This window comes from Emydura macquarii, unplaced genomic scaffold (assembly GCF_026122565.2).
Source record: "Emydura macquarii macquarii isolate MOO-44397 ecotype Brisbane River unplaced genomic scaffold, CSIRO-AGI_Emac_v2 contig_2452, whole genome shotgun sequence".
Classification (NCBI taxonomy): domain Eukaryota; kingdom Metazoa; phylum Chordata; order Testudines; family Chelidae; genus Emydura; species Emydura macquarii.
This window is the reverse complement of record NW_027132589.1, coordinates 459,417-487,271: the sequence shown is the minus strand read 5'-3', so window position 1 is coordinate 487,271 and position 27,855 is coordinate 459,417. Positions and strand designations below refer to the sequence as shown.

Genomic DNA, 27,855 nt, shown 5'->3' with positions numbered 1-27,855 from the left:
ATAAACTTTAAAGCAGAACTGTTTAATTGTTCCTACCCAACCCTTCCAATATTCAGTTATATTAAATACATTTCTTCAGCCAGTCTTTCTAGTATTCAGACTTTCTAGTGCTTAGTCTGGTGTAAATTACTGTACTAACATGAAACTGTTTAGCTGTTTGACAGATTAGACATTTTTAATAAAACAGTCCTATCAAATGTGCCAGAAGAGACTTTTAATAAATTCTTAAACAAATGATATCTTCCATACTTCATCCCCCAACTGCCCAATCTCTTACAGTCAGTTTCTAAAGCTTCAACTGTACTTACATCAGTTCCTTATTCTTTTAAAAGAAAAAGCACAAAAATGTATTAAAATACTGTTACCAATTACTATATGATTATACAGCTATGTATCTAGCTGAGTATGTGGGGAGAGGGAAGTAACAATATACCAAGCTCTGATTTAAGAATACTTCCAAATGAAACTACCTGAAAATCTTTCTAGAGTTGCAACTGTTCGGAAAATTGTTTGTCTATTAAATTGATGTGTAATGATGAACAAGGAAAACAAAAAAACAAACAGAATCTTGGCTTTACTTAAAAGTCTATCTTGCATTGTGATCAAAAGAGAAATCAGTAATATAAGAAAGACCTCTAACTTTTCTGTAAACTAGCCCCTAATTTTTAATTTTAATTATTCAGATTCAGTGTGAGGTCTTGTCTTATGGATATAACTAAACTATTCATATTTAGCACACTGTGATTACTTAACATTACAAACTTAAAAAATGGAACAATTTAAAAAATAAGCAAATATCCAAACTCACAACTCATTTTTATATAAAAAGTGAAGGCTAAATCCTGTCATTCTAATTCCAACAAAAATCTCAACAAATGCTCACTGAATAGGACCTTTGATATAGCAAAATGCCACCCTAGTGATTTCACCGTATTATTTCTTATTTCTGCTTATTTGCAATTATCACACACAGCGGCCCAAATTCTTGCCTCCCCTTATACACAAATCACAATCAGAAACCATCTAAGCATAACTGGGTTGAGTATTGGGGGAGGAGGTTACTTGTTTTTATTTATTCAAAACTTATTTAGTGTTAGGTGGGAAGGAGAGTGTAATATCTTAAAATTCAAGCTAGTGTTGGGCATTTGACCAATCCTAAAATACTGACAAACTGACCAGTCAAATATTGTCGAATGGTGTCAGACATGGTTCTGCTTTTTCAAAGCACTTCTTTATTAGAACAATAACAAAAGAAAAAGGAGTAAGACTTTAAGATCCCCAGTAGACTTAGCCTTAAATAGGTACTTAGGCCTAATTACAAAAAACAAGTTATCTTAAGCAGCAGCAGCAGAAGGAACAAAACGGGGGTGAGGGGAGGGGATACTACAGAGATGTAAAGTCAAACCATCATTAGCATACATCTTTTCATATTATCAGTAGGGTTTGGCGGGGGAGCTGGATTATGAAGGGACTTTTTTTGAGGGGACAAAGTGGTAGGTTATTTATATGGGCATTTAATGTGGGTTGTTTGATTTGCTGAGAGTGAAGGAGGTTTTGGGGGAGTTTATAGCTTATTTGTTAAGGGAGAGACTTAATGAATGAGCATCTTTTCTATTTATGTTGGAGGAGGAGGCTTAGTGACTCCTCTCCCTCTCCCACTCAATTTATGGATGTGTCCAGACATCTTAGCATTCAAGATCACCGGGGCAGGAGCCACATCTTTTAACTTGATTAATGTGCTTTTTAAACTGCTATGTACACCAATGGCATAGTATACAAATAAAGATATACATACAGTGTTTGTTCTAGAAGATTCAACCAATCAAGATGCTCAACTTTTAATTAATTCACCTTCTTCCTCCCTCCCCTGCCAAGGGATAGCATTAGCATGTAGTAAAGGGAGTGATGATGATATTTAAGAAGGCTTGCTAACAGATAATACCATGGGGCAATCAAAAAGGTAGGCCGCGAACCTCATGGCATTCTTCCTAGAATATCTGACTGTGGTCAAATAATAGGCAGTTAACTGACATTACTTAACCAGTCAATTGAATGGCTTGACAAGCCTTCATATTCCTGCTACTGGGCCAAAAGAGATATTTGAATAAATTTTGGTAGTACTGATGCCAAGTACTTGTTCATATTACCATAGCGTTTCAGAGATGTGCTAGTCACACTCTCAAGTTTGCCTTTTTACCATTAGTCCAATATAAGGAGTAACCTATAATTTGTGTTTTAGAAGTTGTCTGCAGTTTTGTCTACTTAAATTTATACAGTATCTACTTTAGTGTTACCTGAAGTTGAAATACTGTTTTTATATTTTATTTTGGTCATTTAATGATATTTTAATATTGATGTCAGAATAATCAAGTTTGTCATTTGCAAAGCGTTGTCTCCAGATAAAAAAGCTTCAGTGCTATTACATATTACAAAAAAACCTTATTTTTTATCATCCACTGGATGGATTTTTAAAAACCTAGTAAACATATTTTTACATGGCTTACATCTGAGAGAGTATAGGTTTAATACACCTCAAATCTAACATTTTAAAACCACAAACAATGCAATCAACAGAGAGACACACTTAACAGATGCATTATAGTGAAAAGATGCTATCAATTTTTAAAAAATACATAAGATGATTGTGTATCGGCTTGGCATAATTTGATTTGATTTATTTAACAATTTCAACATTGATATTCTATGTTTATTTTTTATACATTTAGAAAATTTATTTCATTTTTCACAGTTGCACAAAATTATGGAGACGGTCACACAATAAGTTAATTACAGTAAACCTTGAGATTCAAAACTATAAAGATTTGTAACCACTATTATAACACAAATGGTCAACATCACGTCAAAATATACACATCCTTAAATCAAACTAAGTTTTCAAGCAGCATTTTTTCCTCTCTTTGCCTATCTGTAAGTGTTGAAATGGAAATGAAAGTGGAAATTTTCTCTGTCTGTGTATGTATATTAAAATTGACTTTTACCAACATTTAATAATAAAAAAAAATTAATTCTTCCAAGCCTACGTGTCATTATACTGAAGTACCAGCATTGTGTTTGACTTAGTATGCTATGATGTAAGCACAATACATTGTAGGAAGCAGTGATTTTGGAACACACATCAGGGTCAATTTACTTTAACTATGTGACAAATACAACATCTTGTTTTATTTTTCAGTGGCAGTTTATAAAACTGAAACAATGTCCTTAACTCATTTCTTTTATTCTTAAAAAAGATTAGCCATAAAAAACTTTCCACAAGCTATTGTCAAGCAATCAACAAATCCCACAGAGTGCTAGGTTAACGTGATACACATTACTAAGATGAGTGATTCGTACAAGTCCTGAGCATTCACAGCTGTAACTGAAGTCAACGGGAGCTGTGCTTCAAACATACAAAATGCTACCTAACACTATGTACTTCTAAAAGAGTCAGGTCCTAGGTTTCTCAAATTGGGCACCCAAAATTAGCGGTAACTTTTGACCTCCTCTCTCTCTCTCTCTCAAATCTCCATTTATGAAATGGGGATAATACCCCTCTTCTCATGGGGTGTTGTGACAATAAATTAATTAATATTTGTGAAGCACTCTGATACCATAGTGATGAGTAACATGAAAAAGCCCGTTAGGAAATGAATAATTCTGCCTTCATGTCAGGGTTTGAGTAGTGTAGGACTTGGGGTCACAGAGTGAACAAAGAGGAAAAAAATTCATTCACTAAGCACTTTCTATTATGTGCACTAATGAAGCAGCATGCTGAGGAAGGCAGTATGGGATAGTGTGTGTGCAATTTCTTAGGTTTTTGAAAAAGCAGAGTGACAAAAAGAAATCTAAGAAATTACACACAAACTACATTAAAAGATCATAATTAAGATTGCAAAGTCAAGCACTCAAAAGTTAGCAAATACAAGAATTAAGGTTGCCTGGGTAACCTTAATTATGTCCCAAGTTCTGCCACTTAAGATAATGGACTAACTGATAGCAATAGTAGATTGCCATCCCCTAGCACTAGAAGAGGATGACATACAAACTTTCCTAGTAGGTTTCACAGATATTTGCTGACAGCAGAGGAATGGTGAGACTCAGGAATGTTGGATTCCATTTCAGGCTCCAGAGAGGAATGGTTTCTGAAGATCACAAGCCCTCATGCCCAAGCTTGACCTCTCCTGCCCCATCCCTGGACAAATCCTGTATTTTAGCCACCCCTAAATATATTCCAGGAAGTAATATAGTAAAATAATATATAAGTTTCTTTCTATTCCCATTAAAGTCAACTGAGATTTTGAATAAGAGTAGGAGAGGCTCCTTAATATGTCAACTGAGATTTTGAATAAGAGTAGGAGAGGCTCCTTGTATGTATTCTGCCATTGTAGGCCTGGGATTTTGGCCCATATCAGAAACCACCATTGAATCTGCCCCATTTAGCACAACTGGAAGGCTCTGCTCAGAAACCCAGCATAGAAGAGCAGCAATTTAGGTTTATAGCAGCTTTGGACTAAGGTGCATTAACCGGAATGCAGTCAGAAGAGGGAAGTTTACACAAATATGCCTGGGTGCTCCCTAGCCCATTTTCCACAAACATCTTTTTAAAAGTGAATGAATTTGAAACAGAATAACTCAACTGTGCAACCCTGAGTAACACTTGAGAATCAGACCCCAAAAAATGTTGCCACTAACTCAGAAAGGCAAACTTCTAAAGGTTTTTTTGAAATATAAAATATTAACTTATTTGAAATGGACCCTGCAAAAATTACTACTCTGAAAACACTCAGTGAGTAACTTCCAAAAATTCCCCTAAGGGAGGTCAGAAGAAAAAGTATTGCTTTCTGGTCAATTCCAGCACCTTCTAAAATTATTCTTTAACACAATAATCCCATAATTCTTCAGTACAGAAAGGAATTAAGTATGCAGATGTCTGCACATCTAGACAAGATTAAATCCTTACATAAACAGTAAAAAAAAAGTTATGTTGGCCAACTCAGTGGCTTTTTTCAAGCATGAGAAAAGCTTGACTCTGGGAATAAACTGGCAACTCTTCCAGCTCCCAGGGAAGGATAGATAGATGTATCCTGAAGTACTGTTTTATTACCTAGCTGCATCACAGCACAGCAATCCAGCTGTGACAGTGAGACAGTATTTAGAAAGACACATACGTCATAATTCCATATGGGTAACTGCCTTCCTACTCAAATTGAGAAACTAAAAAGCTGATGTCAGCTCTAAAGTTAGCCATCATCCTATCCTCAAAGCTGGTAACAAGCAGCAGCTGACGACCATGACTCTACTGACAAGATTTTTCCTGACAAAAATCAGTGGCTGGGATTCTCTTCAGGTATCCATTAGAAATGGATAGCACAGAACTGAACTATTACACTGTAACAAAATACAAGAATATAGAACACCTGGTAAAAGAATAGGTTTAAGAGAGAGATGGGGGTAAGAGCTGATAAATATATTGGAAATACAAAGCCTTTTATGGCTGTGATACTTTGTACACATATAGCACTTACCACCAGTAATAAAAAATTAGGAATTATATTGTTAATCAAGATTTGGGTCTGACTCATTTCCTTCTCCGAGGATAAGCTGTGGGTGTTCAAACGCGCGGAGGAAAAAAGTGCTTCATAATATATTGTCCTTAGCCAAAGTAATGTGGGCAATTGCTATTTTAGAAAGTTTATTCATCTAAAGCCTTCTATTTTCAAAACAGGGTGTGCGCACACATGGAAGTGATATTACACAGACTAATTCACTTTTTATTTTAAGCCTACAGGGAGATGGGGAATTTTCACAATATACTTATTGTGAGCAAAGAAACTCCCAAACTGATGCATTTGACACTGTTCTGGAAGAGGAAGTAGCTTTTATTTGATACATCAATGCTATGTAATAAAAATCTTTGGCTACAAATATTTTCTACCATAAGAAAAAGACTACATTTTCTACCATTTGCCTTTGTATGAAGTTTGTATGTCTTTGATATTAATTCTGTCCTGTAAATGGCACTATGTTGATTTTACAGACTGTCATTTTACCTTTTTCTGCCTTTACTAAGGTGGACAGCTTCACTATAGCAGAGTATTACTGTTAAGCTACACCAGGAAAAGCAGGACGGCACCTACCCCTCCATTGAACAAACACCACCTCAGGATTATAAGCAGTTTAAGGAGTAAATTACAATTTTGTTAAAATTTCAGAAGTAAAAAAAGTTATGAAAAGATTAAGATTAATATTTTCTCTGATACTAAGGAGAAAAAACAGGACTTACTGAAGTGGGTAGCCTTTACATAATCACAGAATTATAATTTGTGAATAAGCAATAAAGTGAAAAAAGTTACATATTTATAAATTAAAACAAAACAAAAAAAATCAAGGAATCGATGCTACAGTCAAGGGAAAATAAAAAAATCCTTTAAAAAAAAAATCAAACTGATGGTTAATTAGTGGCACACACCTTATTTCTCCTCAAAAGACTAACACAAATACCAAACTCGTCCATAATCACTGCCACATCTATACAGAACAGACCTCAGCTTAAATTGTGTAGTAAATTTTCTCCAGAAGAATTATACTATTTCTGGGTGAAGTTAATTTCTGTGTAGAGGGCACACACTAGGCCCAACTTAAACTCTTAACAAGTGTATTGCATGCATCCCCTATACAGGGCTGAATTTTATCCTCTATTTTTAATACTGTCTGCTGTAGTATGTGACATGCTGGCATTTCAATGTCAAACCATTCTATATTTTACTAAAAGAAAAGCTACATAAATGAGCTTTATTTTAAAAATGTAATCAATGGGGTCACAATTGCAGAGGTAAAGGGTAGGCAGGTTTGGCGGTCATAAGGAATATTCATATTGTGGTGAGCAGACAATCTACTTCTTCATACCAGAAGTTCGACAACAACATCAGACAACCTCAAAAACACATGAATTAAAAATAGTGGAAGTGTGATATCAGGGTAGATTTCAGTTTTACAGACTAGTAGCAGTTATCCTACAAAGCAAGTTGAATCTAATCATCTAGTGTTAAATAAATTAGAGTACAGGGCTTTTCAAGAGACATTCTTGTGGAAGTGAAACATTTTCCTGAGATCAAAGTATAATTTTAAAACTGGTTTTGAACATTAATCCCCAGCCACTCACAACAGCATTCAAACAGAGTACAGAGGTGCTGTGTTTTAGCCAGTTTTTACAATACAGCTTTTCCTGTAGCAAGGATGGAGCCACTGGAATTAGTTGGGCTAGAAAAACAGCAACAACATCTGGACCAGAAACTTAAACTTCACTAGTTTCTTGTTTTTCCATCTCCTGCATCATTTCAAAGGGGATTAAGCAGCCGCAATAACCGATCAACTAAGTGTTTCTAAATACATTATCAAGAATGGCAGTACACTCGCAGTCTGTGTAGTTATGTAGGTCTGGTCCAAAGCTAGTCAGACTATGAAGCTTAAGATTCTAAGATTGCTGTTTTGAAAGCTATGCCCAATTAAAGTACTTCATTATATAATACATTTATGTGAAGCTATATGTATGTACATACTACATCTGATATGCCCTAAAAATCCATATAAGTAATAATACTATGAGTCTCCCTCATACACAAACATTTTCTAAACATCAGCAAGTATCAGCTGTAAAAACCAAATACTTTTTTGTACCAATTGTGCACTACCTCTGTTTTCACTATTCATGTTTCAACAACAGTCCAAAAGAGTTTTCAATATGAGCCAAGAGAAAAAGTTTGAGTTTCTTTTCCTTCCTGTTTTCAATTTTAAAAAAGTCATTCCTAGAAGTAGGGCTATGGAATCTGTCAACCCCAAATTCCAGTTGCTCTCAAATTAATTTCTCTAGTAGGCAGCACTGCAAAGAGCTATCGAGTATTGCAGCGTTAATCCTATTATACACAAGAGAAGCAATGTATCAATCTCTAACTACTTTAATAGGGTTAGAAATAGCAACCACACAAGTGAATACTGAGTTTTTGGTTCTCACTAAAAACAAAGAAGGATTGGCCACTCCTCTGAGAGCTTAGAGAAGCATTAACTAAATTACTCCAGACCGTGATGCTACGCCCCAAATCATTTCCTTGATGTCCTAATGCTGGTGTCTAAATTGGGACTCTGTGGAAGCAAAGGGAATCCTGTTTCAATCAAATGCTGGTTTTATATGCTTTAACACTACAGATGACAGGTGTAGCTATACAATATCAACATGAACTTACATGTATTCCAGGAAGTTCCTGTAGCTAGGCACATTCAAAGTTTATGTAGATATTGGGGGTGAGGAACAAGAAAAGGTGACAAAGTCTCTACTTCAAATACACCTTCAAGCATTTACTTAAAGATAGTAACACTGCATGTGTTCATCTGCCAGGATTTCCCAGGTGGCAGCAGCAATGAAAAACTGGAATAAGGAGAGAAATGGCTATTTTCAAGGAGACTAAACTTGAAAACACAACATAGCAGGCCTGCTTATAACAGAGAGCTGTAAAAACTGCTTTCAGTTAGAACCAGGTATATTAGGCCTATACCCATAGCGAGCAGTTTTGTGTTCTACCCAATATAAACAACAACAAAAATCAACTATATTTAATATAATGGATAATAAAATCCAATCTTTGGATATGACTCAATGCCTCAAACAGGACTTCACTTTAAAATAAAGATTAGGTAATTACTGCAGAAAGCAGGTTTAACAGCTACAGGTATTCTGGGAAAAAATTACATACCACTATATTTTACTCTAATATGTATTGTTTAAGAAAGCATTAGATACATATGTAAAGACCATGTCAGCTTTAGGATTTGAGCATGCTCTTGATATGCAGTCAAATTCTATAGGTCTTCTAAACTTGGCTACTGTGTTTTAGCAGATTTGAAGACATTTTCTCTAATGAGTATTTGATATTAAGTCACCTGCAGTTCTTCAATTAAGCAGATTAACTCTTCTATACAAGGCACAAAATATGAAGCAATGAATAACCAGCCGTAAGTATATATGAAAATAGATGCAGCACTCTTTAAACTGACTTGGGGCAGCGATTATCCCAGAAAAAAGTGAGAAATTCAGCACTTCAATGAATCAAACACATCAGGGATTTACTGTAGGGAGATCCTGCAATATATGTATATGTATTTTTAACTGGCATGAAGCCAATCCCAAAGGCATGTAACTGGAATGCAGAACAGCTCTCTCAATGTGTACAGTATATTAGACACTGTACCAATTTAAAATTATTTCACCCTTTAAAACTATAATCATCTTAATACTGATGGAGGTCATCATAAACCATCATACACTGGAGACAATGGTGAATAGATCACATGGAAAAAATTACAGTTGGCTAGTGATTAAACTGAAAAACAAGCTTAAGATTAAAGACATGAATCTCAATGAATTTGGATTGTGAATATATTACCTGTAAAAAGCATAGATCAGAGGATAACTTCTGTTGAGTTTGATGTATGCTGGTGTAATTTAAATGTGGGTGGTTTTGTTTGTTTGTTTTAAAATGTGTATATGTTTGGGAATTATATCCTGTTTTTTTTTTCCCTCCATGTGAGTAAGTCATGACACAGATCCAACTACTGTATCTATTAGACCAATTTAACAGTCTACGGTCCCCCGCCACTGTTCTCATTCCTAGATCCCCAATGAAAGTAAAAATAAATGCATTAAGGATACTTAAAGAAACACATTCAACCTGAAATCTCATCAAGTCAAGTATTTTCAAGTATGGCTCCTCATCTCTAGTTTGCCTGACAAATTGTCCATTTAGAACATATTCCTATCTTTAAGAAAGTGAATGACACACAAACTATATACCGTTAAATGCACAAATAAAGCTGAAAAACTCTAATTACTCCATTACAGTAACATTACAATAATGTAACTCCTTTACAGTAATCTTTACTGCTTCTTGTAATAGGTAAAAAAAATCATACTAGAGCAGCTGATTATCAGTTGGTGTTCCTTTAAATGCAAACTGCTTCTTAGCATGAATCTGATAGAAATAATTAAAAACCCCAACACTGTAATTCTCTAAAACTGCGGTCAGAACTGAATTTGATACACTGCAATTTGCTAGCGCATTGCACCTCTCAAGACTTCAGACCTTAATTAAAAGTGTGGGTTTGCATTTCTGTCACCAGAACGTTCTCGTTACTTTTTTTTTTTTTTTTTTTTTGGCCACCCACTCCCTTTTCCAGTCATCTACAGCTAAAATCTGGCCTCCATCCTGCCCTTCACACACGAACAGGCCACATACAATGGAGCCAACATTTGAAAGTAATTATGGGGACATTTTATGAGAGAAATATGGACAGTCTTCAACTTCCACTGAAATGCCATAGCGTCCCTGAGCCAACAGGGGAAACAGAGTGTGGGCTTCCAAGAGATTTTCGTAAGATTGAAAATGTTCAAGTTTTTGCTGTAATAGTAAAAGAATTGGGCTGTTTTTCTCCTCACAACATAGCACTTTTAAATTCAATTAGCCCTGTCAGAAATGCAAAATTCAGACCCCTTATTTTCCTGAGTAGTATCCACAACACTTCATGAAAAACAGTGTTTATATTATAGAAGGGGAAAACAGAGGCTACCTAGCTGTTCAGCTAGAAGGTAATTATGAAAGTTAAGGTGGAGCCAGGTAGAGTGGGATGAAAGAAAGGGTTCATGAATAACATGAAAGTAGAGCATGCCAGGCATCACATGGAAACAGTAGGCTGAAGGACATACCCAAGTGGGAGAAAGAACTAACAAAGTCTTGGGAGACTCGGAGAAATGAGAATGTTTTAATGTCCACCATACAGTGTTCACAAGTGACAGAGCAATGTAAGACATGCTCTAGTGGGGCTAGTGTGGCGTAAGACAAAACACATCAGGCAGTCAAGGAGGATAGAACTGAACTATTGGTTCCTCCAGCGCAATAACAGCTTAGGAAACATTATCTGTTTGAGAGTCAGGAATGAAGTAAGAGGTACAATAATTTTTTGTTCCTCCTATTATAAACTGGACTAGATTCAATCCTTTTCCACTATTTGTCAAGCACAAATCAATATTCTTTCACTGGTATTTCTTTAACATATCAGCATCCTACAGGAAAAAAATGAGTAGTGGGTTGTTTTTCCTCTTCGCTGACATACAATGGGCAGCCCTGTAGCAAGAAGGCGTGGAGAGGGGTACAGTCCAACTGGCAGTCAAAACCAAAAACTTAGGTATTTTAAAATCCATAAGGCATTTCCTATAATATTTAAATTAAAGGCAATTCAAACAGTTTAAAATACTTCGACAGTGTCCTTTTAAATAAGAGGATTAAGCTCTACTAATGTAAAAAGCATAACCTAATTTGTATTTAGGAATTATGGATTTTTTAAGACATTCTGATTTGGCTCTTTCACTGCCTCTACAGAATTTCCAGGTCTAGATTAGGCAGGTTGGAGGGTAATCCAGGCTCTCTTTATTTTGCAGCTGCTCATCTATGTATATACTGCTTTATACATAAATTATCTGTAATTTACTATCCCTTGCTGCATACAATGTACGAACAATACAAATGAAGATAATTAATTTTTTTAAATTTTGCTATCAGGTACAGCAGAAATAGACACAGATCCCAATCATACTCCCATCTAAGTCAACAGCTTGCCACAGACTTCAATAATACATAATGAAACCCCGCTCCCATATTTCCAATTGCCACTGTATGGGCCTATTTAATATAGTACAATATACCACAAAAATATAGTAGTCTCAGAAAAATAATCTTTATAAAAGCAGTTAGCAACTGTTCAGTTATATTTTAATATAAATTTGGAATAGAGAAGAATTCTTAATATAACAATCACATAATAATGTTTCCTGAATCACAGTATTTACCAAGTTGTTGATATGTTACTATGCAAAATTTTATCAAAAATTGTAAAATATGACTCTGCACCCTCAGCAAAAATAAATTTAACTGCAGGCATATACTTTGCCTAGTATAACCACCACCATTACACTGATAGTGAATAAAAAGGATGGGAAATGTAACAATTCTAATAGGCTATACAATCTAGTGAAATCAAGAGTTTCATGTAATACAACCACCAGTCAGATTCAGTCACCTTTACTTGTGTTGATTGGTTCTCCACGAGCAGCTAGACTGATTTTATTGGAACTATTTGTAGAGTACTACTCACCCTAAGCAAAGTTGACAAAATCTATCCCAAGAATGAGGGCCTGAGCATTTCGCCAGCTGATTCTGAAATTCCGTGAAGTATTTACAATAGGAATACAGAACCCGTACGCTACATCTGGATGATCAGTTTTAAATGAAAGTGGTATGTGTATGTGATAGCAAGTGCCAACAGTAATGTAAATGATTGAGCACACAGGCATTCCCAATATACAGCTTCCCTATCACATTTCCCAGTTTAAACATTTAAATATTAACTAAAAGTTTTATAAATTGGTAATAATTTAAACCATCCCTTCTGAACTTTAGTTAATTCAATTATCCAAGTACAGCATTATTGTTTAGGGAATTTTAACATCTATAGATACTGGTTGTTTTCAATTTTCAGAGCCTGTGTTACATTTTACTGTAATTTAATTGATTATAAACTAGATGTGATGTTATGTGATGTGATAAAGGTAAGTAATACTAACATATACATGATTTTGTGTGGCACATCTGGATTGTATTATAAAAAATGCCTCTGCTAACTCCTTAACTTACTGAAATGTTGATTTCTGATTTGAAAAGTCAGGTTTCAAAAATATCCCTCCAAACAAATTTGGAGAAGCAAACAAATTAAGTGATCTAGAATTTCACCTACATTTCCCCATTTTTTTATTTTTTTTTTAAATATCAGATTTATAACTGTGCTTGCAGTGGTAATTTTACTAGAGAGAGACAAGATGGGTGAAGTCATACCTTTTATTGGACCAAATTCTGTTTGAGAGAGAGAAGCTTTCGAGCTTACACAGAGCTCTTCTTTGGAACATGATGTAAGACTAATGCTAAAGTACAAAAAGGTTACTTGCAAACATGGTATTATAGACACAGATATTAGAGACAGTTAATGTTAAGGAGGCTATTCCATTCTCAAATTCTTATCAGTATCTTGTGAATTTCTTCAAAGTGTACCTTTAAATTCTCATTCTTGTTCCACATTCAAACTATTTTACCTCTGTGAAATTTGAAGGAAGTAGTTGAATTGTATAGTTGAATAAAAGTGGTTGCAATAATATAAAAATATAATGGAAACTGCAGCTTAATGACAATCACTGTATGTTAGTGATTATAAAGAGTAAGCATTTATGAACAGATACCATACTGTGATCATAAATACATTGAAAACTCCCAGGGGTGAAGATAAAGCTTTCCTTAATGGTTCATAGTGTCAGATTCCAAAGCCAGAAAAGACCACTCATTATTCTGGCTTCCTATACAACACAGGCCATAAAACTTCCTCAATTCCTAGAGTTTAGAAAAAATATCCAGTCTTGATTTAAAAATTGTCAGCGATGAAGAACACACCGTGACCCCGGTAAATTGTTCCGATGGTTAATTATTCTCACTGTTAAAATGTACACCTCGTTTCCAGTCTGAATTTGTCTTGTTTCTACTTCCACACATTGGATCATCTTATACCTTTCTCTGCCCATTATTAAATATCTGTTCCCCATATAGGTACTTCTAGACTGTAATCAAGTCATCCCTTAAAATTCTTTGTTAAGATAAATAGATTGAGTTCCTTGAGTCTATCAATACAAGGCATGTTTTCTAATCCTTTAAATCATTCTCATGGCTCTTCTCTGAACTCTCTTCAATTTATCACCATCCTTCTTGAATTGTGGGCACCACAACTGTAGTCAGTATACCAGGAGCAGTCACACCAGTGCTAAATATAGAGGTAAAAACCTCTCTTCTCCTCCTCAAGATTCCCCTCTTTATGCATTCAAGGATCTCATTAGCTCTTCTGGCCACAGAGTCACACTGGGAGCTCATATTCAGCTGATTATCCACCACGACCCCCAAATCTTTTTCAGAGTCATTGCTTAGCAGGATATGGTCTCTCATCCTGTAAATATGGCCTACATCCTTCACTCCTAGGTGTATACATTTACATTTAACCATGTTAAAACACATATTGTTTGCTTGCACCCAGTTGATCAAATGATCCAGATCAGTGACCTATCCTCTTCATTATTTACCACTTCTTCAATCTGTGTCATTTGCAATCTTTATCAGGGATGATTTTATGGTTTTTTCCAGGTCACTGATATAAATGTTAAGAATCTATCCCTGCAGGACTCACCCCCTTCCACCCCCCCACATAAAAAAAAAGCCCCACACTCACACAATGAGGATTTCCCATTTACAATTACATGTTGACACCTATCAGTTAGCCAGTTTTCAATCCATTGAAAGTGTGCCATATTAATTTCATATCATTCTAGTTTAATCAAAATGTCATGTGGTACCAACGCAAATGCCTTACAGAAGTCTAAGCACATTACATCAACACTACTACCTTTTATCAAACTAACTTGTAAATTTCATGAAAAAATATCAAGTTTGCTTGACAGGATTTATCTTCCATAAACCCATCTTGATTGACATGAATTATATTACCCTCCTTTATTTCTTTATTAATTAAGTCCAATATCAACTGTTCCATTACCTTGCACAGGATCAATTTCAGATTGACAGGCCTATAATTACCCGGGTCATTCTGTTTCCCCTTTTTAAATATTGGCTCAGCATTAGCTTTCTTTCGGTCTTCTGGGACATCCCCAGTACTCCAAGAGTTACTGAAAATCAACATCAACGGTCCAGCGTGCTCCTCGGCTAGCTCTTTTTAAACTCTTAGATGAAAATTATCTATACCTGCTGATTTAAAAAGTTTAACTTTAGTAAATGCTGTTTAACAACCTCCTAAGATACTAGTGTACTGGAAAGAGTGTCATCAAAGGCATGACTACATCACCCATTTTTTCTCCAAATGCAGAACAGAAATATTTATTGAACACTTCTAACCTTTCCACATTATTCTTAATAATGCTACCACTTCCATCAAGTTATGGACCAATGCCATTGTTGGATTCTTTTTGTTCCGAGTATACTTTCACTTCTTATTGTCCTTAAATCTTCTACAGTTCTGAGCATCAGATTTATATTCATTACTATCAACTTCCCCTTTCTTCTATTTGTTATATATTTCCTTCCTTCATTGTGGCTTTTGGGATATTTAGTAAAATATTCTTAAACAAGTCCCAATTTTATCATTCCCCTTTTTTTGTTTAAATTCTTCCTCCTAACTAATTTGGCTCAGATTGTTTTCAGCTTTGTGAAACTGGCCCTTTTAAAAGCACCAAGTACATACATCACTAGTCTGGACTTTATTCTGTTTGTACATTATCAATGTAATCAACTCATTTGTACATAAAGTACCATTAAATTTTAATCCCGTGATCATTAATTTAATCCTGTAATCCATTAATTTTGATCCTGTGATCAGTTCCTCTTTAACTGTCAAGATGACGTCTAATACAGAATTCCCCCATGTTGGATGCAACACTTTTTGAGCTAGGAAATTATTATCTAAAATGATTTAGAAATTCCAAGTATGTTTTAGTACTGGCAGCATGAGACCTCCAGCATGTGTCACCGAAATTGAAGTCTGCCATGATCTCACAGCTTTTTTTTCCCTACACACTACAGACAGGTGCATAATAGGCAGTCATTCTGTTTCCTACTGTGATTTGCTGGACTGTAGCGGACACCAACTGATACCCCATTTTGTGCTTTACCTGCTAGGACATCTGAATACTTATGGATCAGATCATTTTCTTCTCAACTGTAAGTGACTTGGAAATAGAAAATGCCATTTAAGACAGTGTGCCACTCTTCCTCCCTTTCTACCCACTCAATCCTTCCTAAATAGGCTATAACCATTGATTTTAACATTTCAGTCATAGGAATCACACCAAGTTTCAATAATACCAAGATGAAAATTATGCTCATAAACGAGCAACTGAAATTCATTTGTCTCAGACTCTCAGCATTGGTGTATAGACAAACAATTTCTTCTCATGTCCTTTGACTCCTTGATTAATTCTTTTCCTCAACTTCTCCATTTTGTGATGAATGCTTGTAACATCCTCCTTTTTACTCTTCTCTTTTATTACTAGTTCAATGCACTCCTGATCACTCTAGGCAGCCTCTTCCTGAGAAGATTGTTTCCCATTCTATTGAGACAGAGGCCACCCAAATTAGACAGCTCCATAGAAGGTGGACTAATGTTCCACAATACCAAAACCCTCCACCCTACACCACTTACCTAGTCAGCAGTTCACTTCTACAATGTTATGTCTTCTGTCTTTCTTTGCTGATGGGATAGGAAGGCTGTCAGAGAAGATTGTTTGGACATTGTTCTTCAGCACTCTTCAGGGTTCCCTGCAGTCAACTACTATCTGAAAGATAGAACTAATGACACGGTATCATTAGTTCTGATATGAAACATCACTAATGGATCCTTGCCCATTGATTTGAAAGGCCTATCCAATCTTAGAGCAATATCTCGTCTTGGCTCCAGGAAGGCAGCACACCATCCTGTTGAGTGCCCATCCCTTACAGAATATTCTTCCAATTTTTCTGAGTACTGAATCCCAAAAAGGATTGTTTATCTTCCTTGAATGGTTGGAGAGCTCTTTGTGAGCAAGCTTGATTTTCTTACAGGTTGGGCCAAGCTGCCATCCACAGCTACGTCCCCTTTATCTCTGTTTTCTTGTCAAGCCGGATTTTGAGAACTATCTTCCACAGTTTCCACACTGAAGACCCAGTATCAGTTGAAAGCATCTACCTCTCTGGAAATTCCTCCTGATCGTAATCTCTCCAGTGGCCACAACTTGCCAAAACTTATCTCCAGCCCTGTAGAATGCAGCCCTGATCTCTTGCCTCGTAGTTACGAACTGCCAGGCTTCCTCTGAATTCCTCTCTCTCCAACTCCATAGGACCAGCTCCTTTCTTCCTTGAACCTGAGGAACTGAAATTTCCTGGACATGTCTGTCAAGAAACTCCTAAGCTTCTGATTCTCTGTTGCATCTCTACTTGCTCCTCCAATTCAAGAATCTTCTCCTCCAGCACAGCAACCAACTTGCACTTCATGCACAGGAAGTCCCTTCTAGCTTCAGGCAGGAAAAACATGGCACATCTGTTGCAGGTCACTACTACTGTTCTACCTCTGGCCATCTTGAAATTGCATGCAGAGTTGAACCTGAATGACACAGCCCCTCTCTGAAACATTTCAGTTAGCTGCCTTTGTTCGCAGTTCTGGAGTTCACCTAGCAAATGACTTTATACACCAAGTCTCCCTGATAATCTCAGCTCAGCCCCTCACCACCAGGGAGCAATTACCCACTCAGAGACTTCAAAGAACAGAGCTGATCAAAGTGCCAAAGGTTGGTTACAGCCTCTGCCTTTACCAAGGCAACAAACAGATTTGTCTCAGCTGCTGATTCAGTTTGTGGGAAGTTCAAACCATAAATTTCTACAGAATTAAGATCATATTTATATAAGGGATTTTAGCATTTACAGCTGTGAAACATAATCTTAGAACTATTAACCAAGTGCAAAGAAATGGAAGCAGCATTCTCCTTATGAGTCTGCATATCCACAGCTCCAATGCCTTTGCTGCTACGCAGGAATTACCCAAACCATAGTCCAAAATTAACAATACTCTGTTCAGTTTCACTGCAGATACTGAAGAATCCTACAGGCAGCAACGAAGCGCTCAAGCTCTACTAGTATAGATAGAGTCCAGGCAATTTATTTATTGACAATCCCTTGTCAGAGCAGATCTAGACAAGTGTAGTAAAGACACCCAAACCCTGTCTACGTAAGCATTCCAGCCAGTGGCCACACAAACAGAAGGACACATCCCAAAAATTGTTAGTATAAACAATGCCCATATGAGCAAAGTGCAATATGACATAATATTTTGTAAATACCTCTGAAATAAAGTGCATCTTTTCCATATTAACTCATTAGTAGAATTTAAACAAGATTGCTAGGGCTTTTTTTATTTTAAAAGAGCACTTTTTTCTAGTCTCAAATGCATATGGGTGAGACACAGGGCAGCCCCACCTAAAGCACCTTCCACCTGCATGCCCCAGCAAGACATACGTGCCTGCCTCAGTTTCCCTCCTGCTGAGCCCCCAGAAATAGTCAAAGAGTCTTTCTATGTGCAAACAGCCCTGTTGTTACGAAATAAAGCCCTGTGCACATAAGCCCCAACACCGTAATCCAGGCAATCCACCAAATACAGCCCTGGCGTCCTTCAACGCAACCAGGCTCTCCGGTACTGCCCTCTTTAGCCCTCTAGTTTCAGCTCTCTGCCTCTGAGAGCCATCACGCATCACCCTTTGCTGACCTTAGATGTCAGCCCCGTCCACAATTTTTGATGTTGGCTCTCTCTGGATCAGGAAGAACAGCTGGCTAGCCCCTCTAATGGCTTCCTATCTCTCAGCTTTTTTTCCTGGCACTGGTTTTGAGACTCAGTAAGTTCAACAGGCTAGCCCCTCTGCTGCTTCCTGATCATTCCTCTCTCTTTCTGCTCTCTGAAGCTTTCCCCAGAGACAACCTCCAGACTTTTGACTCTCACCAAAAGCTCCTGGTCCTTTAGAGACCTCAAGTAATGGGCTATTCTCTTCACTGACCAAACTAGGAGTACCTGTTCAGGGACAGAGGAGCTAGACCTAGTTCATTCACAGAGGCGAGACACCCTGTGACAGGGTGGCATTCTGTATTTTTGCACATTGGTTATGTATGAACATACTGAAAGACAACTGTACTGCATATATAAGAGAATCAAATTTACAGTGATATGAAAACCTCAACTCTAAGTATCCTGACTTTCATACAATTAAAATCCCAGACCTAATATTGTATTAACAAATGCTTGTTGCATTTGATATAACTTAAGTAAATAATGCAAGTTTGATATACCTTTGTAGAAAAGAGTTTGTTTAGTGCTGATAATGTGCTCAGTGCTGTATAAGACACTAAAGGAAAGACCACTACTGCCCCATTGGTACTATAAATTAATTACAAATACAGCTTTTAGAGGGGCATGCAGGAAAAGAACTTGTAGGCTTCCCTGTAACAAACCGAATGCAAGAAGGCAATTCTACATCACTTCTGATATGGAGCATTGAGGGAAGTAACAGCAGGAAGAAAACTGTGCATTCCGTCCCTGACAAGAATTCCTTGGCAATTATTAAAAAACCAAACCCAAAAATTTTCCCCAAAATCCTGTGCAAATCCAATGGAAGTTTAATTTGGTAGCATCACAGAACCACTGCAGTTTGACAACTGATTGTTTAATCTTCAACTAGTATTACAGCAGTTCTGTAGTTCTAGACTCAGTACTGGCAAAAGCATGTGAATGTGGGACCAGGAGGAAAGGACAGGTGGTAGGGAGTCCAGGAGACATGTTTTAGCTAGTAGCAGAAGAGCCTCCAATATAAAGCAATACAGTATCTGAATGAGCTGAGAGAGGAGTATGCACAGATACTCCTTGCATTACTTGGGGCTTCCTTTCTTTCTATGCATATCAGTCTTACATTTTCATGCCCCTAGAGCAGGGCTCGACAAATTTGTTTTGGAGCTAGGAGCCAGCCCAAAAATTAAGGAGACAGACAAGTTGGGCTCAGCGGTGGGTCGCCCTGGCCGGAGCACGGTGGCTGCTCCCCCCAGAGAAATACTAGGCACTAGACTTAAATTTCTAGGCAACATGGCGACCTGGTGCCCGGTGTTTGTCGAGCCCTGCCCTAGAGAGGTTCACCCATTTCATGAAGCAGAGCATGAAAAAAGTGGAAAAGAGTTTACAGAGTTTACATCACAGATTACAGACTGAGGCACAAGATTTTCTTCAAATTTTAAACTTATTCTTATTTATAGTATCAGAAGTGGATATGGTGCTTCAAGGATGAAGTGGCTAATGCTCATGAGAAGGGCCAGAACAGGTACAGAACTGAAACTGACGGCATAAAATTTTTAATTATGTGCTTCAACCAGATTCTGGTAGGACCAGCTCATTAGAATGAGAGAGTAATGCAGTACCCTCCCCAATCAGCTGAATGGGTGAAGACATGCCATCTCTAACAAGGAGAGGGAATACCAGAAGACAACATAAAGCTGGGTACTTATTATATGGAAGAGAGGGAGGTGATACGTGAAGTAGTCCAAGCCACAATTTTTTTCCACTGACACTCTCTGTAGCATGAGCTTGTAACATAGCACTTTTAGGGACAGAGGAGTTGCTGAGAGAGAGCTTTTTCCCCTACGCTAAATTTCACTGCAGCCAGTGAGAACTCTCTGCTACGTGGCATTTCAAGGAAAATGGTTATGATCTGGCCTACTTATCTAAGTGTAAAACTTGAAAAAAAATCTGAAATATTTTCCATTACCTACTGTATACAGTAGCTAAAACTACAAAGGTCTTTTTTCCAGCCCAGCCCACCCAAATATACTACAATCAGCACACTTCTACACAACAAACAACTCTATCTACTCTCAAATATTTTAGTAAATTCACTAGGAAAAAAGCCAAGACCTGCAGCATCCTTTGCCCAAAGGAAGTACATTCCTGTAGCTAACAAACCAGTTGGATCAGAGAACTTGCTTATCGTGTACCTTTTCTATTCGTTGCCCTGATATTCTGTCACGCTCTCTAAATACAGATGCTCCCATTTAATTATCCCACTAATCCAGACTTACGTTATACTATTATTTTACAACACCCTTAAATCAAGTTGTTAAAGCATAAAAGTCTAACTACTGTTCAAAACAACCTAGCACTAAACTAGTCCCATCCCGATAACAGAAAATCAATCAACTTGTCTTTAAATTTTATTGTGTTTACTATTAGAGCACTTTTTGGTTTATGACAGACTTATATTTTCATTTCTCTTTGTTTTAAGACTTTAGCACCAGCAAACGATGCCAGGTAGACACACTCAAAGAAGGAAGTTCTCCATCCACAGGGAGGTGGAGAGCATGTGCAGCAAACATCAGTTTTAGTGTGTACGCTTTCTTCCCTGGGAGTGTCCAAATCTGGGGAGAGGAAATGTGCCTGCTGAACAATGCATGTAAAAGCAGGAGTGACAAAAGAAATCAAACAGATTTTAATAAAATTGTAGCAATCTGCCTAGCAACCTTAGCAAAGAACCTGTGGTAAACAAAGCCTTTGTAAGGACTATGATTACGTCCCGTTTCACCTCCCTCAGCCTCACATGCAATCGTAAGGTATAGTGACTTTTCAAAAATAGGACTGGAAGGAGGCAGGCTCTGATATCACTACCTTCTCTTTGACTTCCAACATCTTTGCCTAATTGTTTGAAGAGTTAGACATGGCAGAAACAAGAGCATCTCAACCAGTGTATAGGAGTCCAGTAAATTGCTGGGAAGTTTATGTCAAAAGGAATAGGCTGTGTCAAATGGGGGAGCTGGATTAATAAAGAAATCTTCAATTTGTTATTTATTTGGCTAAGGAGCAATGAGAAAAATGAGGGCAATATACATATGCAATGCTCCCAACTCAGATTAGAGTTGTACTACCTGGAAAATTTAGAACTACGATAGCTGGAATGTTAGACTACCTTTACAAAGAAGGACACTAGACCCTACCTGCTCTAAAACCCACTTTATTTCGGTTTATTTTATTTCGTTCACTGTTGACACCCTACTATCCTCTCCACAGCCGCTTCATTCCATTTTGCAGAGATTGAACAAGTGAACAAAAGAGCTGAAATGAAACATACAAAACTCAAATTTTACCTTGCAGCACAAGCAGAGCACAAAAGGAAGGCTACCTAAGAGTTTTGCAGAGGGAGACATACAGGTCTGTTGCAGAGTCCAAGGAATTTTGGTCTTACCACTAAGTTGCATTCCCGGAAGGGGAACAACCTGGAAACTGGACTGCTGATCCGCTCTTATGCTGCCACTGCCCTTTAGACCCAGGAATGCACAACCTTCTGAAGTACACCTGAGTTTGACTAAGAGGAAGAAAATTCCATCTATCCTGGGCTCAAAAAGTGCCTAAAGATTATACAGTTTTTTGTTTGGTTTTGTTGGAAGGGAGAGGGAGGAATAGCAGAAAAGGGCTCCCAACTCCATTACCAGGATTCTTGTGTGTTACTGAGTCCCTCACAGAGGTATGGAGTTCCCACTATCCCCACTCCGGGGTAGGCGAGGCCAATGGAACCCTGCTCCTGAGAGAAAGAAGGGCCTGGAAGAGCACACAGGATAACTTCAGTATTGTGACTGTTCCAAAACACCTCTTCTGAGGAGTCACTGCCATTTTAGAATGCAGCTAGTTAGAAGTTTCCCTGCAAAGGCGAATCAGACAGACTGATAAACACTTAGTTCCAAAATTTGCTTGTTATCAATTGGTTTGAGCCACCTAATTAGGCAGAAGGACAGGGAAGCTACCCAGTTTCTAGAGTGTTAGAATCCCACAAGCAAAACTCTTGAAGGACTAGAAAGGCTTGGGAGGGACAACCAGAAAGGAGGGCCAAACACAAAGGAACAGCACAAACAGGCACCAGAGGAAAGAGGCAGGATTTTTTCCTCCCCCCCCCCCTTTTTTTTTTTTTTTTTTTTTTGGGGCGTTGGATGCAAGAAGAAAAGGAAGAGAGTGCTGCTGCTCCGTGCAGTTTCAGAAATACTAGCAATATCTAGGTATGTTTTGTGGTTGAGTGTTTTGGCAATGACACCCTCCCAAATCTGAATTTCAATGCCTCGACGCTATTTCATCCCCCCTGCATTAAACACAACATGGCCAAGGCTTGCTTTCAAGTCCTGGGCAAGTCCTTTATTCTTTCCGCCCTACACAAAGTTAACTAACACCTTGTAAACCTCTTCAACTTTGTGCGCTGCACACATCCTGTTTACAAGGATGACAAGAATGTGCTCTCGAAGAAATGGAAATGTTAACTGTACCATATGTCACTCATTGTCCTCTACTGGAACATTAACAACAATTCGGGGGTTGGGGTAGCAGAGTAAGCAATTATGTAAACTGAGGAAAAGAATTTAGAATAAAGGAAAGTTTCCTGAAAATGACAATGTCAGGATGGATTACCCTGCATCAGCCTTGCTACCTAACATGTATATTTACTAGGTAGGCCACCTTTATACAATGTTGCCAGATGCAAGATTATGAAAGAGAGACCATCAGGGCAAGGTCGTGCTATTAAGATTAAGGGACAAGACCAGTATTTGATCTTATTTTGGAGCTCTCACAGAAGCTGAAAAGCCCACATCTTTCTCCATGTATGTTTCATACTCCACTACATACACAGAAGACTGGAACTAAAGGGTAGTTTGGAAGAATGTCTCCCACCAAAAGAGCCTGCAAGGAAGTTATCATGATGCCAGGTGAATTTCTCTTTTCTGCAACAAGCTCAAAAAAGCAGGCCAAGCCACAGTGAAGAGGACTTAGAATAGGACTCATACTTTGTGGTTTAAAAGGTTGTTGTGACCAAAGACAGACACCTATGTGTATTTAAAAAGACTCCTAAGGACTATAGCTTTTGCTGCAACTCCACAGAAGTCTCTTACTTCTACCAGGTAGCAGTATCTAGTGGACAGAGCAATGGACTATGAATTAGGGTTTTATTGCCAACTCTGCCATTGGCCTGTTATATGGGTTTGGACAAGCCACTTTTTGCAAAAGCTCTCTCTAGTTTTGGTGTTCAACTCGAAATGGTAAGAAATGGATGTTCCAAAATGCTGAGCACTCACAGCCCCCATTATTTCAATTGGAGTCACAGGCATTTAACATCTCTGGGAGGGGGGGGGGAGAAATCTAGCTCTCGGCAGCTCAATTTAGACGCAATTATTAGCAGCCATAAAGAAGCACAGCATCAAGTTTCAATGGCAAGGAAGTTTGCGTCAATAAGGAAGTGATCACATTTTACCTGCAAAGCTACACCGGGCCACTAAGTTAAAATAATGTTTCCTCATTCTTGCATGGAAAAGTGGTCTTTTGTATTTTATCCTTTGCCTGTCAAGCCAAAACAAGCTTATTCCTGTTGCAGCAGCCTTTAATATTTCTCTCCATTCATCTCCAAAGTGCACACCCACATACACGCACAGCTAATGCTCCGAAGCCTTCCTGACCTATGAAAGAAAGCAGGTAATAGCAACATGTGCGAACACCTAAAGAGACGTATTTGTTCCTTGTACCAATATTTGACTGACTGCTTATATTTTTCTCAGTAAACTTGCAAAGGGACAACATCAAAATGTAAAAGCCTAACATTTCTCTTTTCTTTATAAGAGTTTCTTTCCAACCACTTTAGTCAAGCTATTTCATTCATAAAGTATGAATTTATCCTAATTTACGCTAATGTCTGCCACAACAAAGTAAAGGGGCCTTGAAATGGGCATAAATCAAGCCCATCAATATTTTTTCCTATATGAAACAACACCATGTTCACCATTCATAAGCTAACTTTCAATAAACCAAGGTTCATGTGATAAAAAGAAAAAAAAAATTAGCAACCCAACTGCAGCAACTGCCTCCCTTTGATGTTCACTTTAGAGTGACCAAAAGGGTTGAGCAGTACTGCTATGACCTGGGTATACAGCATTTGGAGTAGACAATGGTTGCGAAGATTTGACCTTCTCCACTGCTGTAGTGGTGCAAGAGAGGAATAAGGAATACTGAGACCTTAGAAATAGACAGAGTTCAGCACTCTGCAGTCACACTAGATGTTCCAGAGGGGTTTTTTTCAGGGGTCCATCGCTTAGGCTAATAGTGACCCTGCTCTTCAATTTGTGTTATTAAATGAAAAGTTAGCGGATAAGAGAGTCAGTACTGTGATCTAAGAATGAGGCACAGGCTTTGCATATACTGTATAATACAGAGACCAGGCTGTACTACACCCTACTCGAGCTCAGACAATTCCTTTCTATAATGGCCTCACCACCATTTGATTTAAATGTCATAGATGGCTTCAATATCCATACCATCAATTCCTCCTGCTGGTTAGCTCAGGGTTACATGGTCACCACAACCCTTTACCAAGTGGCTACTGGCTCCACCTCATAGAGCCTTTTACTCTCTACATCTTATTTTGAGGAATGGAGATAAATCACTGGAAGCTGGGCCTTTTAAGGGTAACACCCAGGCCTCCACTCACTTATTAGGCAGAAATACAAATTCTGATGATTCATCCTCTGGAATCTAACAAGTTCCAATAAGGCCTACAAAAGAACCAGCTGTGATATATCAAAGGGGTGCATACTGGATAAAAGGGGTGTCATTAGACAGAAATATCACTGTTTGAGTATATTCTTGTTAAATGCTAATTTTTCCTCAATGATAGTGTTTTGCAAGCAAATTCCACCTTTGGGCAATTGTCACTCTTTATGTTTTTCCCTTTTGTATTTCTCACAGATTGGACTATAAATGTCAATTTCACTGTACAGTTCCTATTGTTGCACCGGTTTCAGACACTAATATCCAGTTTCACTAGAATTAAAATTATAGCATTCCTATTACTTCATATCTATTGACTTTTGTAAAAAGCTTGCTTCTCCTCCAAATAAAATAAAAACTTGATCCAAATCTTAGCATTTAAACCACTTCTATAGAATTAAACACGATTAAGAATTGCGTCTTGCAAATCAAGTGCCCTCAGATATACTCTACATTAAGATCCCAATGGCCTCATTTCTGCATGTAAATAGCACAGGTTGTGCTATTCTTGAAGCTGTAAAAGTATAGAAAACCTAGAAAACTGGAGATGAGACACTATTCTTGTGTGCTGGTTGCAAATGTTTATTTCCTCTCTTTGACCAATATCAGTTAAGGATAAAGTTGGGCCAAAAACAGTTTGAATGGAACACACTGGACAGTAACCACAGTCCTTGTTTCCAGTAGGGTATCAATGCAATACATACTGATGCACAGCAGAGAGCTGGGATACAACCACACTGATGAGCGTGTGCTTAGCTAGCCATCAAGCAGACGCCACATGTGGCACTAACCCCCTTCCTAATGACTGGCTGGGGTACAAGAAGCAATTGCATTTGTACTTTTCTCCCACCCCCCACCACTTACTTGGCCAGTGATGCCCGTGATAAGAGCCACCTTCCTGGGATTCATGTCTGCACAGTCCCTCACAGTCACTACAGAGCTGGGGCTGGCGTCCTGCTGCCGCTGTGCCATGCGTCTGGAGAGGGGAGGGAGCCGGTGGCTGCACTTTAGCAGGAGAAGGAGGGAGGAGACCAAGGTGCAAGAGGAAGGAGAGGTAGAGCAAAGTGCAAAGATGGCAAGGCAAGAACCGGCGCTGCAGCCACTGGTAGGAGGGGCAGAGGGGTCAAGGTGCTGGATGAGGGGAACTGGGCTGGCAGGGACATGGGCTGCTACCTGGACCGAGGATGAGGAAATTGGGCGACTAGAGAGGGGGCGGGGTCTACTGAGGCTGCTGCTGGGCGCTGGTGCATTTCCGCGTGCCCTGACCCATCCGTCCCGAGCCGGCAGCTCCTCCCTTGAGGGTGCAGCCGCAGGTGCAGCCTCGGCCGCGCGCCACTCAGCTCCCGGCAGCAGCCCCAAGCTAGCACTTGGCGGCCAGGAGCGCGCGCGCGCCAGGGTTTCAGGGTCGCGCCTCCCGAGCGCGCGCGCGCGTGCGTAAACACACACACGCTCTCCCTCTCTCTCCCCTGCTTGAAAAGCAACCGCGGCGGCCTCCACCAACCAATCAGGAGCGGCGGCGTTTCCTTAAAGAGACAGGAACCCCGGCACAGAACCTTGCCCGGTCGGGTTAGTAGGGTGGTGGTGCTGCTGATTGGATGATGGGGGCGGGGACTGCCTCAGCTCGGCTCCGGCAGCAGCAGTAGCCGAACGCGAGACCCGGTTTCCTGATGCGGCATTGAAGAGGCGGCGAGGGCAAGGAGCGACACCAGCCCGGCGCAACGGCTGCGCCTGGCGCCCACAGCGCCCCCTGCAGCGTGGAGTCGCGAATTGCTGCCGCAAGCTCCAGCGGGCAGACCTGCACCGCGAGGCGTCCCTCGCCCCTCTGGTTAGCGGGCCGCAGAAACGCGCCACAGCCGCGTTCCTCTTGCACGCACCAGTGCGGGGCCCTGCCACTGGGGGGAACGAGCAGAGGCAAAGGGAGGGGCAGTGGCCGGAGAAGGCGGTGGTGGCGCTGAGTCGTCCGGGTGTGCAGCCAGCTGGGAGCTAGCACAGCCACAGCAGGCAGTGGGCACCTGGCACAAGGGTAGGGTGACCCGATAGCAAGTGTGAAAAATCGTGGGGGGGAGGGGGAATAGGCACCTATATAAGAAGCCCCGAATATCAGGACTGTCCCTATAAAATTGGGACATCTGGTCACCCTAGGCAAGGGCCGCCAGTCATGGCTCTGCTGCTCAGGGATCCCACAGGAAGACAGCTAGAGAAAAGAAGAGATCAGCAGTCTTGCTACATGACCAAAACTCATGAGTCCATCCTCCCTCCCCCATCCAGACTGATAGTTTTACAACAAAGATGATCAGGTTCTTTTTTTAAGTGCCTTTAAAGTGCACTTGATTCACATTTTCAAACTTTTCACTACAATAACTCCAAGAAGTGTGACCCTAAGTGCCCCTCACTGGTCACGGATAAAGGGCCCCTATAGTGTAGCTCAGTTCAGAACTGATCCCCCATGCTACCCCCAACAGCCTGGATCATACTATGGATCCAGAAGGTATCTTGTAAAAGGTATCACATGTAAACTAATGATGAACGGGATAGGAATAGCACTGTGTGATGTATGTATGTGTTGTGTATAAAGAATTA

The 27,855-nt window shown here is 39.1% G+C and overlaps 1 protein-coding gene across 1 annotated transcript in view; it reads right to left on the bottom strand.

Moving 5' to 3' along the window:
• Positions 1 to 26,661, bottom strand: part of GMDS (GDP-mannose 4,6-dehydratase) — a 533,671-nt gene extending 507,010 nt beyond the window's left edge. The window contains exon 1 of the mRNA XM_067562592.1: positions 26,140 to 26,661. Within this exon, the coding sequence (XP_067418693.1) occupies positions 26,140 to 26,247 (108 nt within the window). The 5' untranslated portion in view covers positions 26,248 to 26,661. The remainder of the gene's footprint in view (positions 1 to 26,139) is intronic.
• Positions 26,662 to 27,855: the final 1,194 nt, after the last annotated feature.